Raw genomic sequence first — 13,795 nt, forward strand, 5'->3', positions numbered from 1 at the left:
TCGTGGGAAAATCCTTTTAATTCATGTTTCCATGTAGAGTAAATTCTGTGATTTTTTTGTGCAGAAAATCTGCTGCATTTAACAGTTCAAGCAAACTGGACATGATTTCATGATAACTCATGCAGACGGTGGGTGTAAAGACACCGTTGCACCCTGCGTTTTTCGTGCACTCTTTTCCTACAGTCTGTAAAGCATGCTGCATCAAACATTCGCCATAATGCATGAAAAAAAATGGGAAAGCGTAAGAAAAAACCACAATAAAAGCAATACTGCTATTGCATATTTTGGTACAGACACCTTCAGAAAAAATGCAGTGTTTTTGCGCATGGGAACATGGCCAGATATAATGCAAAATCGGTATCAGTTTATTGTGCAGATTATGCAGCAGCAACCTGTGATTCCCAATGAAGCAGAATGACTGAATTTTTGAGAAAACAAATGGTGCAGCCCCATTGCGTGGAGACCATGTTTAGTGGGTGCACATTCTGGTGGCAGTGGAAAGCCTGCGTGTCAATTGTACTTATAGAAAATATTTAGACCTTTGCGTCCCTTCGGTTACAGACTACAAACAAACCCGTGTGTAGTCGGACCTGCATTCGGGTGATACACATGCCCCATTATCCCAATCTGCTGTATTCCTGCAGAGAATAATCTGGATAAGATCAAAACACATCATGATCTTTATTTCTCGCAGAAAACATCCGCATAATGTGGGATTTGTAAATATTGAAGTCTGATGCAAATCCACAGCAAATCTGCTACATGCAAATCCTTCCTTCAGGTGTAGTGAAGGAGTCACAATAACATGGTTTCCACAGTATACATTCTTTCACAGGTGGATTTTATGGTTTTCTTTGCAGAAAGCTTTGCAAGTAAAGGTTACCTGCCATTTTGCCTCTTGCACACTAGGTCCCTTTGTGTATGTGGATGCAGCTGCACCATCCTTGAGCGCAGACCGGACACCTGAGCACTTCATCTCCCTCCTTGCTGACAACTCCTCTTTGTTTTCTAGCAGAGCATTACCGAGACATTACAGTGCTCCGGGGTCTCATTTTCTCCTCTCACAATTTTATAATTTCCTTTAAAACTACATCATTATTACAATATATAAACGTGTTATTTCCAAGAAACAGATTAAAAAGCTAATTTAATGGTTAATAGAAAACAAAAAAAACTCTTATTATATTAGCATACTATTTAACTTAGCATGCTAGTAAGTATAGTACATGCATACAGCGCTAGTGACAACCCCTTGTCAGTAATAAGGTATTTGAAAAGTATTTGAGTTTAGGTGTCATTTCCATCACCATAGGTTATTACAAGATTGGTTTGGATTTCACCAATGGGACCCCCAAAGATTGTCAAAACTGGGGACTTGTGACCATGTTGTGCCTTGGTTCTCTCTTGGCTGGAAGACTGCGGAGAGCAGGAGCCAAATCAAGTGACATGTTGTGCATGCACCCTGCTGCCACATTATACATCTAGGGCACTGGCAAAGAGTGGAGCACAGAGCCGAGCCTTGGTATCCTTAGTGCCAAGACTAAGAAATCATCATCAGGACACGTGTGACCAGACACTATTCTACTCCTCCTGGTTATGGTTTTGCTACCATGTGGGGGAGAGGAAACATAAGCGGACGGTTCTCGCAGTGGGGTGCGCTGTGGAGGAATCCACACCTACAGCGAAGGAAATAATTATTTGATCCCTTGCTGGTTTTGTAAGTTTTCCCACTGACAAAGACATGAACAGTCTATACTTTTAAGGGTAGGTTAATTTTAACAATGAGAGATAGAATATCCCAAAAAAAAAAAAATCAAGAAAATCACATTGTATAAATTAGATACATTCATTTGCATTTTGCAGTGAGAAATAATTATTTGATTCCTCTGGCAAACAACACTTAATACTTGGTAGCAAAACCCTTGTTGGCAAGCACAGCTGTCAGACGGTTTTTGTAGTTTATGATGAGGGTTGTGCACATGTCAGGAGGAATTTTGGTCCAATGCTCTTTGCAGATCATCTCTAAATCATTAAGATTTTGTGGCTGTCGCTTGGCAACTTGGAGCTTCAACTCCCTCCATAAGTTTTCTATGGGATTAAGGTCTGGAGACTGGCTAGGCCACTCCATGACCTTACTGTGCTTCTTTTTAAGCCACTCCTTTGTTGCCTTGGCTGTATGTTTTGGGTTATTGTTTTGCTGGAAGACCCAGCCATGACCCATTTTTAATGTCCTGGGGGAGGGAAGGAGGTTGTTGTGTCACCCAGGGGGATATAGGGGATTCGGTACCCAGGCCTTTTACTTTGTTCAGGATGGCACGGCAGTCGGCTCCCGGGCCCTTACTCTGGGGTCTCTCTTGAAAAAGGGATTTTTAGTGTATGGTTTGTTTTGTGACGCCACCTGTGGTTTCCGGTAACGGTTACCGGCGCTGCTGCAGACCTCCGGGGGTGATGAAATGGCAGCTGGGATGTTTCTGCTCCCCACAGGCGGAGCGGACCCCCGGGGTAGAGTTGATGGAAGGGATGCAGGTGAGAGATGGCCAGGTCAAGGGGAATGACGGACACGCACACAGGGGGTTCGCTTCACTACCTTTACTGGTGTAACGGCAGGTATGGTCCAGGGTACTTGCTGGGAAGGGTGCACTTCAGGACTTCTCCCCAGTGAGCGGGTATAAGGCCTCCTGATCCGTGTCTCCCTCTCTCTAAGCTTCTAGCCAGCCTGAAACTTGGCCTAGCTTCTGTGCCGTGTTGCTCTCTCATCTGACCGCTTGGTAGTAGGACCTTTCTTTGGCAACCACTATCCCTGGACACTGGGGCCTTCGTGGTTCCTAGTCCGGTTATTGCTGGTAGCTTTAGGATGACCAGAGGTCTGGAAGCCTCCTGGTATGCCGATAGTCCCTACTGGGTATAGAGGACCCTGTAGGCGCGGACTCGGTGTCCGGTTTGTGTCTTGGGGTGAGCCTATAATGCTCCTCTTCCCCCTCAACTCCTCTCTCCTCTTTGCCTCCGGCCACACTCGGGGCCCTCAATTCAGCAGCAGACGTGCTGCGTCTTCACTGCTCTCAGTGGCAGCACACTCTCTGAACTACTAACTGAACTGCCTGGCTCCACCCTCCATATATATATATCCCTATCAGTGCTCCCTCTGGTGGTATGAGGTGGAAGGGTGGAGGTGTCTGCATGTAATGAGGGCCTCTTGTGGAGAAGTCCATCCATGCACCCTTTTGGGTCCTGTGGTACCTGTGAACAGCAGGGTGCCACATTGTCACTCAGGATTTTACGGTACATGGCTCCATCCATTCTCCTATTGATGCGGTGAAGTAGTCCTGTGCCCTTAGCAGGGAAACACCCCCAAAACATAATGTTTCCACCTCCATGCTTGACAGTGGGGATGGTGTTCTTTGGGTCATGAGCAGCATTTCCTTTCCTCCTAACACGGTGAGTTGAGTTAATGCCAAAGAGCTCAATTTTTGTCTCATCTGACCACAGCACCTTCTCCCAATAACTCACAGAATCATCCAGGTGTTCACTGGTAAACTTCAGACGGGCCTGCACGTGTGTCTTCTTGAGCAGGGGACCTTGCAGGCACTGCAGGATTTTAAACCTTTAAAGCATAATGTGTTACCAATGGTTTTGTTGGTGACTGTGGTCCCAGCTGCCTTGAGATCATTAACAAGTTCCCCCTCGTGTAGTTTTAGGCTGATCGCTTACCTTCCTCATGATCAAGGATACCCCACGAGGTGAGATTTTGCATGATGCCCCAGATCGATGTCGATTCACAGTCATTTTGTATTTCTTCCATTTTCTTACTATTGCACCAACAGTTGTCTCCTTCTCACCCAGCGTCTTACTTATGGTTTTGTAGCCTATTCCAGCTTTGTGCTGGTCTATGATCTTGTCCCTGACATCCTTAGAAAGCTCTTTGGTCTTGCCCATGTTGTAGAGGTTAGAGTCTGACTGATTAACTGAGACTGTGGACAGGAGTCTTTTCTACAGGTGACTATGTAAGACAGCTGTCTTTAATGCAGGTAACGAGTTGATTAGAGCGTCTAACTGGTCTGTAGGAGCCAGAACTCATAATGGTTTGTAGGGGATCAAATACTTATTTCTCCCTGCAAAATGCAAATAAGTTGACCTAATTTATACAATGTGATTTTCTTGATATTTTTTTGGACATTCTATCTCTCAATGTTAAAATTAACCTACCCTTAAAATTATAGACTGTTCATGTCTTTGTCAGCGGGCAAACTTACAAAAACAGCAAGGGATCAAATTATTATTTCCTTCACTGTATAAACCATTTCTAAACAATTTAGTGGTATGTGAAATTATGAAGACCGGAAAACTCCTTTAATGAGCAGCCTCTCACTCAGGACGTTCATTATTGTGGTGGCGAGGCAGAGGGATTAGATCTCATCAGCAAGACATTATATGATGAACTTATTTTTCCAACGGTCCTTTGCTCAAAAATAGAAGTCCAAAACCATTGTATCCCTTTAATGATCTGGAAATCTTAATGATTGCCTAGAAAATTAACTTCTATTTTCATAGTGATATATGAAGAATCCACAGTGAATACGTTTGCATTACCTGGTCCCATGTTTGGACATTATGCGGATCAAAAATGAATACATATCCGAGAGACAGAAGACAAGTGTAGATCACCAGGGAAAAGACTTGCAGCCACTTCCGTTCAAATGATTCTGTGTAAACCAAAACGTAGAGGGTGCAAAATATCACCAAGGCCATGAATACTGCAATTATGAAGGCAAGATGTTCAGTGGGATTCTGGGAAAAAAAAAAGATGGTGTCAGAATAAACCAACAAATATCAGCTTTGGCAAGGGTACATTTTAAAAACCTTAGGCAACTGTTCAAAAAACAGTAAATCCATAAAATTGTGTTATTACAGAAATTCTACACTTTAACGTGTTCTCACAATAAGGGCCTTATTCAGATCTCAGGGATTGTTCATATATGCAAAAAAATGTTTGGATTTTTAACAGTATTTTTGATCAGATTTTCAATAGTGTCATTCAGTTTTTAGTGATTTTTATAAAAAAATAAAATATATAAAATTATAAAACTTCTATCCATTGCAGTGTTATTCATGGACAGCACAAGGACTGCACATTGATGCCACCCATGTGCTCTCCATGATTTTGACGGATCCATATGCATGGGTAATTTTGATCCTTGACGCCGATCTAAATCAGCATGTCTCTGTAAAAAAAAATAAAAAAATAAATCACGGACACATGGTCCGCAAAAAAAACACATGAATAAAAACAGAATACTAATGGGTATGTGTTATATTCGTGAAAATCACTGAACACGTATAGGAAAAATGGACGTCTGAATGTGGCCTTAGACAGAATATCAGACATCCATGTATCGCGCTTTAATTATAGACCGCAATGCACGGACTGGCTTCGGGTCTCCTGTCTCCTAAACCTACAAGGCTGTTGAGTTCGGGTCAGGAGATATGCGGCGACTCTGCGCTTCACAGTCCATACTCAGACAATGATACATGGACGTCTAAATTTACAACTTTCTTTTTGAGTAGAAAACTAGTGCAAATAGCATAAATCTCCCTGCATTTCACTGCACTTACTACAAGTTGTTTATCAGTTTTTTAGCTACCACAATATAGACTGCCAAAAATCTGTAACCTGTGATCTGCTTCTAGATCGACAAAGCAGTGACCTAGAAGCTGATCTTGCATCATTCGGCATCACGGTGGGCAGAGTTTAAGACACAATGCATCCATCCTCCTAAATGTCTACCTAATGGCACGCCATCGCATCTATTAGGGCACATTCACATAGCCATGTACGTTTTTAATCCATGTGACTTGTATGGGCCATCCAAATTTAACATAGCCTCAGACTTGAGTGCCAGAGTATGATCCACCAGAACAAATAAGAATAGGATATGCACTAAGTTTAACTGAACAAACAGGCAAATCTATACAAATAATGGGTGTGTGAATAGTTCCATAAAAGTCCAATTTTAAAATAAACTGTACATCAATAAGGAGTGCTCCCTTTAGGAATACAGCAGACTTTTTGTATTCTTAAATTGCTCCTATTATGGGGCCTAATAGTATATTCAGTCCTTACATAAGACTGTATATGTTGGCATATACAGTGCATTGTGAAAGTATTTGGCCCCCTTGAACTTTTCTACCTTTTGCCACATTTCTGGCTTCAAACAAAGATATAAAATTCTAATTTTTGGGGAAGAATCAACAACAAGTAGGACACAATCGTGAAGTGGAACGAAATTTATTGGATATTTTAAACTTTTTTAACAAATTATAAACTGAAAAGTGGGGCGTGCAATATTATTCGGCCCCCTTGAGTTAATACTTTGTAGCGCCACCTTTTGCTGCGATTACAGCTGCAAGTCGCTTGGGGTATGTCTCTATCAGTTTTGCACATTGAGAGGCTGAAATTCTTGCCCATTGTTCCTTGCAAAACAGCTTGATCTCAGTGAGGTTGGATGGAGGGCATTTGTGAACAGCAGTTTTCAGCTCTTTCCACAGATTCTCGATTGGATTCGGGTCTGGACTTTGACTTGGCCATTCTAACACCTGGATATGTTTATTTTTGAACCATTCCATTATAGAATTTGTTTTATGTTTGGGATCATTGTCTTGTTGGAAGATAAATATCAGTCCCAGTCTCAGGTCTTTTGCAGACTCCAACAGGTTTTCTTCCAGAATGGTCCTGTATTTGGCTCCGTCCATCTTGCCATCAATTTTAACCATCTTCCCTGTCCCTGCTGAAGAAAAGCAGGCCCAAACCATGATGCTGTCACCCCCATGTTTGACAGTGGGGATGGTGTTTTGAGGGTGATGAGCTGTGTTGCTTTTACGCCAAACATATCGTTTTGCATTGTGGCCAAAAAGTTAAATTTTGGTTTCATCTGACTAGAGCACCACTTCAAACGAGACTTTTTATGGATATCTTTGAGAAATGGCTTTCTTCTTGCCACTCTTCCATAAAGGCCAGATTTGTGCAGTGTACGACTGATTGTTGTCCTATGGACAGACTCTCCCCCAAGAGCTGTAGATCTCTGCAGTTCATCCAGAGTGATCATGGGCGTTTTGGCTGCATCTCTGATCAGTCTTCTCCTTGTTCGAGATGAAAGTTTAGAGGGACGGCCAATTCTTGGTAGATTTGCAGTGGTCTGATACTCCTTCCATTTCAATATGATCGCTTGCACAGTGCTCCTTGAGATGTTTAAATCTTGAGAAATCTTTTTGTATTCAAATCTGGCTTTAAAATTCGCCACAACAGTATCTCGGACCTGCCTGGTGTGTTCCTTGGTCTTCATGATGCTCTCTGCACTTGAAACAGAACCCTGAGACTATCACAGAGCAGGTGCATTTATACGGAGACTTGATTACACACAGGTGGATTCTATTTATCATTACCAGTCATTTTGGACAACATTGGATCATTCAGAGATCCTCACTGAACTTCTGGAGTGAGTTTGCTGCACTGAAAGTAAAGGGGCCGAATAATATTGCACGCCCCACTTTTCAGTTTTTAATTTGTTAAAAAAGTTTAAAATATCCAATAAATTTCGTTCCACTTCATGATTGTGTCCCACTTGTTGTTGATTCTTCCCCCAAAAATTATAATTTTATATCTTTATGTTTGAAGCCAGAAATGTGACAAAAGGTAGAAAAGTTCAAGGGGGCCCAATACTTTCACAATGCACTGTACAACAGCTGCAGACTTATGCTGCAGGAACTATCTTGCCCAGACAGCAAATTACGCTAGGGTTTGTTAATACTATATTGTGCGACATCTCAGTGGTTGTCCATGTTGGTTCTTTCATACCATCTGTATTATGAAGATGCAGATAGCGATTGCTGTATGCCCCAAATAAAACAATCATTCTCTCACACCTTTGTGCCGAATAAGTCTGTTGAAAACTGAAATTGGTTATGGTCCCTAACACAATCTAGTGAAGTGACACAGAATAAAATGTAGAACGTACTGGACATGGAGACCTCATATGCCCCAGTAAAAATGAACATAAATTTAGCCACACCAGTAAACGAAGTGTTGTATGTTCCCATTCTAGAAGGACTTATCTATAAAGCGCATGACAGCTAATGGACTCTCACAGAATTGTAAGTGACATGTGTGCTATCCTTAATGGAAAGAGGGTGATCTCTAATGCCAAAGACCATAAGCATTTATATTATCTCCATACACCTAAGGAACAGGTATTATTCAGCATACATGGACACTATGACTGTATCCAAACATGGCATGGACGCCTGGGTCACAAACATTTAAAAGCATTAAAGAACTGAAAAAAATGTATCCTGACAAATCATCTTACGTATCCACTTGCTCAAATACTGCAAAATGTGAATGCTACATTATATTCAAGGCACTACTTCCTAAAGGAGAGTCAGACCAGAGCTTCACAACTGCTTGATCTAATACACAGTCATGTGTGAGGCTTAATTATACTGCCTACACCCGGAGGAAACTAGTATATACTGATCTTTATAGAAGGCTATTCAAAATACACAGTCACGACACGTACAGAATGAAAAACAAAAGACGTTTTAGATTAACTAAGAGTATTAAATGTAATAAAGACAAGTAAAACGTTTCCACGGATATCCCTCATATTTGAAAGTGATAATGGAGGTGAATTCACAGGACACCAAGTAGAAGACCATCTAAGAACATGGGATAAAGCATCAAAAGTCAGTCCCATACACACAAGAGCAAAAAGGAGCAGCTGAAAAGTAAGAACAGAATCTTAACTGAAATGATCAGATGAATGCTGTCCGATTCTGGACTACTACTGAAAAAATATTGAGGTGAAGTCGCAATGACACTAACTTATTTACAAAACGGACTCTTCTCCAGAACAGCAGAGAAAACCCCATATGATCTGTGGTATGGTGAGAAGCCAAGTGGAAAACACCAGTGTTCTCAGTCACAGAGCACCTGTCTATACTCCACAAGAAAAACACACCAAACTCCAAAAGCGAGCAGTGGAAGGAATCGATGTCAGATAGTGTGACAATTGTAAAGAATACAAAATTATAAGCCCCAAAATAGAGTTACTATTAGCAATAACTTTACTTTTACTGAGGATCTAAAAGATAATGTGGCGATATCACATGAAATATAAACAAAATAGGAAACAGACAGTGGACATATTACTTCTGAACAAATGGCTGAAGTCAGTACAAGCCCAAAACGCTAGAAGTGAGGTGGTACAACCGAACCAAAATACAGAACTAAACCATTCAACAAGAGAAAATCAAGGTAAACCACCTGTGCTTCTCTCATACAAGACAGGCACAGTCAATGTATGTGAACCCACATCATAGAAGACATAATTTTGCTCTCAGAAGGGGAAGCCAATATTAAAGGCTACAAAGGAAGGCTTATGCTCTTGAGACTATCTTGATCAGATAGCAAAAGAAGTTGGGTTAATTGTTCTTTTGTTAATACCATACTGTGTGACATCTCTGTTCTTTTCTGTATACTCCATATTGTGAAGACGCACATAATGGTTGCTGTAGCTCCCTAGTAATAGAGTTAATTCTCCCACAATGTCAGAGTTCTGAATAATTCTGCTAAAAGATGAAATCTGCAACAATACCAGTGACACATCAGGCGCCTGCAGTCAATAATAGCAGGCAGGGTTGGGACAAGGTATTTTCGTACCCTAGTAAGATGGCGCACAGTGCTAGGTTGCTGACAGACAGATGTAATTGCTTATCACTTGCACTAGTCAGTGCAGACTTAAGCCCCCGTCTCACATAGCGATATCGCTAGCGATATCGCTGCTGAGTCACGGTTTTGGTGACTCACCAGCGACCTCACCAGCGATGTCGCTGTGTGTGACACTTTGCAACGATCAGGCCCCTGCTGTGAGGTCGCTGATCGTTGCAAAGTGTCCTGGACCATTTTTTGGTCGTTGGCCTCCCGCTGGCCAGCACACATCGCTGTGTGTGACCAGCGGGACCAACGATCTGGCTGGTAACTATGGTAAACATCGGGTTACTAGGGGCACGCGCGCACTTAGTAACCCGCTGTTTACCATGGATACCACTCTGCTACGGTGCGCGGAGGCTCCCGCGCACCGTAGCAGAGTGGTATCCATGGTAAACAGCGGGTTACTAGAGGCACACGCGCACTTAGTAACCCGATGTTTACCATAGTTACCAGCCTGCTCCTGCTTGCAGCAGGCTGGTAACGGGAGCAGGACATCGTGGAACGATTCTTTCCACGATATCGCTGCTCCCCTCATCGCTGGTGAGCCTGCCTGTTTGACAGCTCACCAGCGATGTATTAGCGATGCAGCAACGATCCCTGACAGGTCGTATCGTTGTCGGGATCGCTGCTGCATCGCTTAGTGTGACGGGGCCCTAAGTCTACAAGCCAATGTCAAGAAAGTATATAATTGTAAGGTAGAACTACTGGCTAAAGCTACATCCATATATTGTCTCTACACAAAAGACAAAACATCTGCTTGCTCTTATTGCAGGACTTAAGGCCCCGTCACACTTAGCGAGGCTGCAACGATCCCGACAACGATACGACCTGTCAGGGATCGTTGCTGCGTCGCTATGTGGTCGCTGGTGAGCTGTCAAACAGGCAGGCTCACCAACGATCAGGGGAGCAGCGACATCGTGGAAAGATTCTTTCCACGATGTCCTGCTCCTGGTTACGAGCCTGCTGAAGCAGGAGCAGGCTGGTAACTATGCTAAACATTGGGTTACTAAGGGCACACGCGCTCCTAGTAACGAGTTGTTTATCATGGTTACCACTCTGCTACAGTGAGCGGGAGGTTACCACTCACTTTAGCAGGCTCGTAACCATGATAAACAGCGGGTTACTAAGTGCACGTGTGCCCCTAGTAACCCGATGTTTACCATAGTTACCAGCCTGATCGCTGCTCCTGCTGGTCACACACAGCGATGTGTGCTGACCAACGGGAGAGCAATGACCAAAAAATGGTCCAGGACACTTTGCAGCGATCAGCGACCTCACAGCAGGGGCCTGATCGTTGCAAAGTGTCATACATAGCGACATCGCTGGTGAGGTCGCTGTTGAATCACCAAAACCGTGACACAGCAGCGATCTCGCTATGTGAGACGGGGGCTTTACTGTAGGTACACAGGGGGAATCTCCTGGGAGAATGCTAGAGGTGTCAAACATGGCAGCTTCACAGAGCCAGCTGATGGTTGTAACTGGGAAGAATATTTCCTATTAATTGTATAGAGAGAAGGAAGGAGGCAAAGACAGGATATTTGTAATAACGCAGCTAAGACCATTGTCCAATCACAAACAGCATTTTTTAAAAAGGGGCCAATCGGGGTCATCCTGGAAATATGAGCCTATGGTCAGGACTATAAAAAGCTGGGTGACACAAAGATAAGTGGTTTGCATGTGGGGGCTAACTAGGAGGCTGATGTGCTCCATAATCTATTTCTCCTTCCCTTAGGAAAACAGAGGATAACTGCAGATGGAAATGACGCGCCCCCTGGGCCAGTGCTGTAGGGGATACCCGGAGCCGGATCTCGATGGGGGTAGTAGTCCTTGTGGCGGTGACCCGGTCCGTGCCCAGGGTGTCAAACTAAGTGGCAGTCGAAGGCAGCAGATGTTAACTTGATTGTCGACTACGCCACCCGTTGAGTGCGGCTTTGAAGCCGCCGCTGCAGAGCAGTCCACTGAGGCCGGTGGTATATGTGCAGCAGTGATGGTATAACCCCCAACGGGAGGGGTATGGCCTCAGGGCAGCAGGTGTAGATGATGGGGGTTGTGATGATGCAGAAAGAAGATTCAGAGTCAGGAGATGCAGTTCAGGGTTTTTACTTACTGGTGTTCTCTTGGTCACTCTGGCCTTGAGTGACCACCCGAGCCGTGCTGCGTCCACCAGGTCCTGGACTCGACCAACCCCCAGGCAATTCCGGAGCGTGGTCCTGAGCTCCTTTCTGACTCTCCCTTCCTCTGGCCGTTCCCACCAGGGATCCACTTTTGGCCGGCTCCCTCGGGTCTCTTGGTGGTCAAGCCTCCTCTGGGCTCCCTGACCCTATGCTCGGTGTGCCTTTCTAGTGGATTTGGTGAGGGTCGTGGCAGATCCTGACCACGACCTCCGGTTCCTGGCTAAGGTTGGTTTTGGCCTCTGCCAGCTTGGGATCCGGTACCCTTGTCCGCCAACCCTTCACCCTTTTGTCTTTATTCTGGGATCTTGGGGTTCCCTTCTTGTCTCCTCTCTGGGTCCTTCTTTTCTCCTCTCTCCCTCTGCAGGCTCTGCTCTGGAGCTGGGCCCAGCCGGAGCCACAGCTCCTTGTCAGCCCTCCTGGCTGAGCTCCTCTGCTCTGCTCCTCAGGCTAAAAAGACTCTGACTGACCCTGTTCTAAGATGGTGCCCACCTTATATACTCCCTCTATGTGTGAGCTCAGGTGACTAGCACCCAATGAGCTCCTATCTTTACCCAGACTACTCCCCCTATCTGCTCCTACACTACTGGGATGTTCCACCCCCCTCCCACTCCAGCCAGGGACAGACGCTGTCGTACCTGCACATAAACTGGTGGGAGTACCGTTGATCTGTCCCCCGGAAATGGGATGTATGTAGTGCATGCAGCCTACTAGCTCAGTTCCACACTCCATCCTTACCCGGGAGTGGAATACCACACCTCTGGCTTGAGGTGTAATACCCCTGTAGCAGCCGAGCCCTCAGGGTGCTACATTCCCCCCTGGTAAATCACAGCACGTCCTCGGGCTGTAAAAGAATAAACATCCAAAATATACAATTTTTTCAAAACATCATAAACATATAAAACATTATAAACATTATCCTTCAATCATCCCTTTATGGGAGGTACTTCTTACTTATAATGTTACCAGCATCAAATGTTACGGACACATCATATAATAATATTAACTCTTTCAGCATAATAAAACTTTTCCTATAAAACATTTTTGACCTCTGGCCACTTGTGCAAATTGTGACCAGGTAAGTGCCACAGTCTCTGGTAGAAAAAAAAAACAGTTTCCTATAAAACCGGTAGGGGGCGCCTTAGAAAGCGCAACTATATACAAGGGAAGGTGGCCGCTCTCAGTCCTCGGCCAGTGGGGAAAAGGGATGGCTGCTCACAGTCCTCAGCCTGTGGGGAGATGGGACACACTGGAACAGTTCACTGGTCCCAACGGGGACTATAATGGTAACAGTTATTGTACCTTCACGGGTAACTATTTACAGTGCTCCTACTGTACATCAGTAGCGGCGTCCTCCTGATGCTTCCTCCAGCGAGAGTGGGGTGATCTTGGCGGGCGCCGGAACCGGGATTAGGGGCTCATCCAGGGGTCTTTCTTTCCGGAGTCGGGGATGGTGGTACTCCGGTGGCCACACAAAGGGCTGCCCATCCGGGCATGTGTGCTGGGCAAATAGGTCTTCACCCAGGTGTGGCGCTGTGGACGTTGAGGGCGCTGTTTTGGTGGCGGCGCCCGGGTTCACCAGGCCTTGCGACCAGGCTTGGGGCACCCTGAATGTAAAGGGCACCGTGAAGACGGCGGCGCCCGGGGTTACTTGGCCCAGCGACCAGGCCGGTGGCTCAGTGGAGGTAGAGGGCGCTGTTGGTACTGCGGCGCCCGGGGGTACTCGGCCTTGCGACCAGGCCGGTGGCATCTCCTGCTTGGCCGCGCTCAGGGTTGAGGCGCGTGACGTCACAGGGGGCGTGGTCGCGGCTCCTGCTTGGGGCCTAGTCTGGAGCGGTAGCGGTGCGGCAACGGGCACGAT

The 13,795-nt window shown here is 45.0% G+C and overlaps 1 protein-coding gene across 6 annotated transcripts in view; it reads right to left on the minus strand.

The window, feature by feature from the left end:
* Positions 1 to 13,795, minus strand: part of ADCY7 (adenylate cyclase 7) — a 228,466-nt gene that overhangs the window by 117,971 nt on the left and 96,700 nt on the right. For all 6 annotated transcript variants that reach the window (XM_073659363.1, XM_073659367.1, XM_073659366.1 and 3 more), the window contains exon 3: positions 4,588 to 4,785. In XM_073659363.1, the coding sequence (XP_073515464.1) occupies positions 4,588 to 4,785 (198 nt within the window). The remainder of the gene's footprint in view (positions 1 to 4,587; positions 4,786 to 13,795) is intronic.

The sequence above is a fragment of the Phyllobates terribilis genome, unplaced genomic scaffold, assembly GCF_046119375.1.
Source record: "Phyllobates terribilis strain yellow unplaced genomic scaffold, ASM4611937v1 Scaffold_13__5_contigs__length_258822181, whole genome shotgun sequence".
Taxonomy (NCBI): Eukaryota; Metazoa; Chordata; class Amphibia; order Anura; family Dendrobatidae; genus Phyllobates; species Phyllobates terribilis.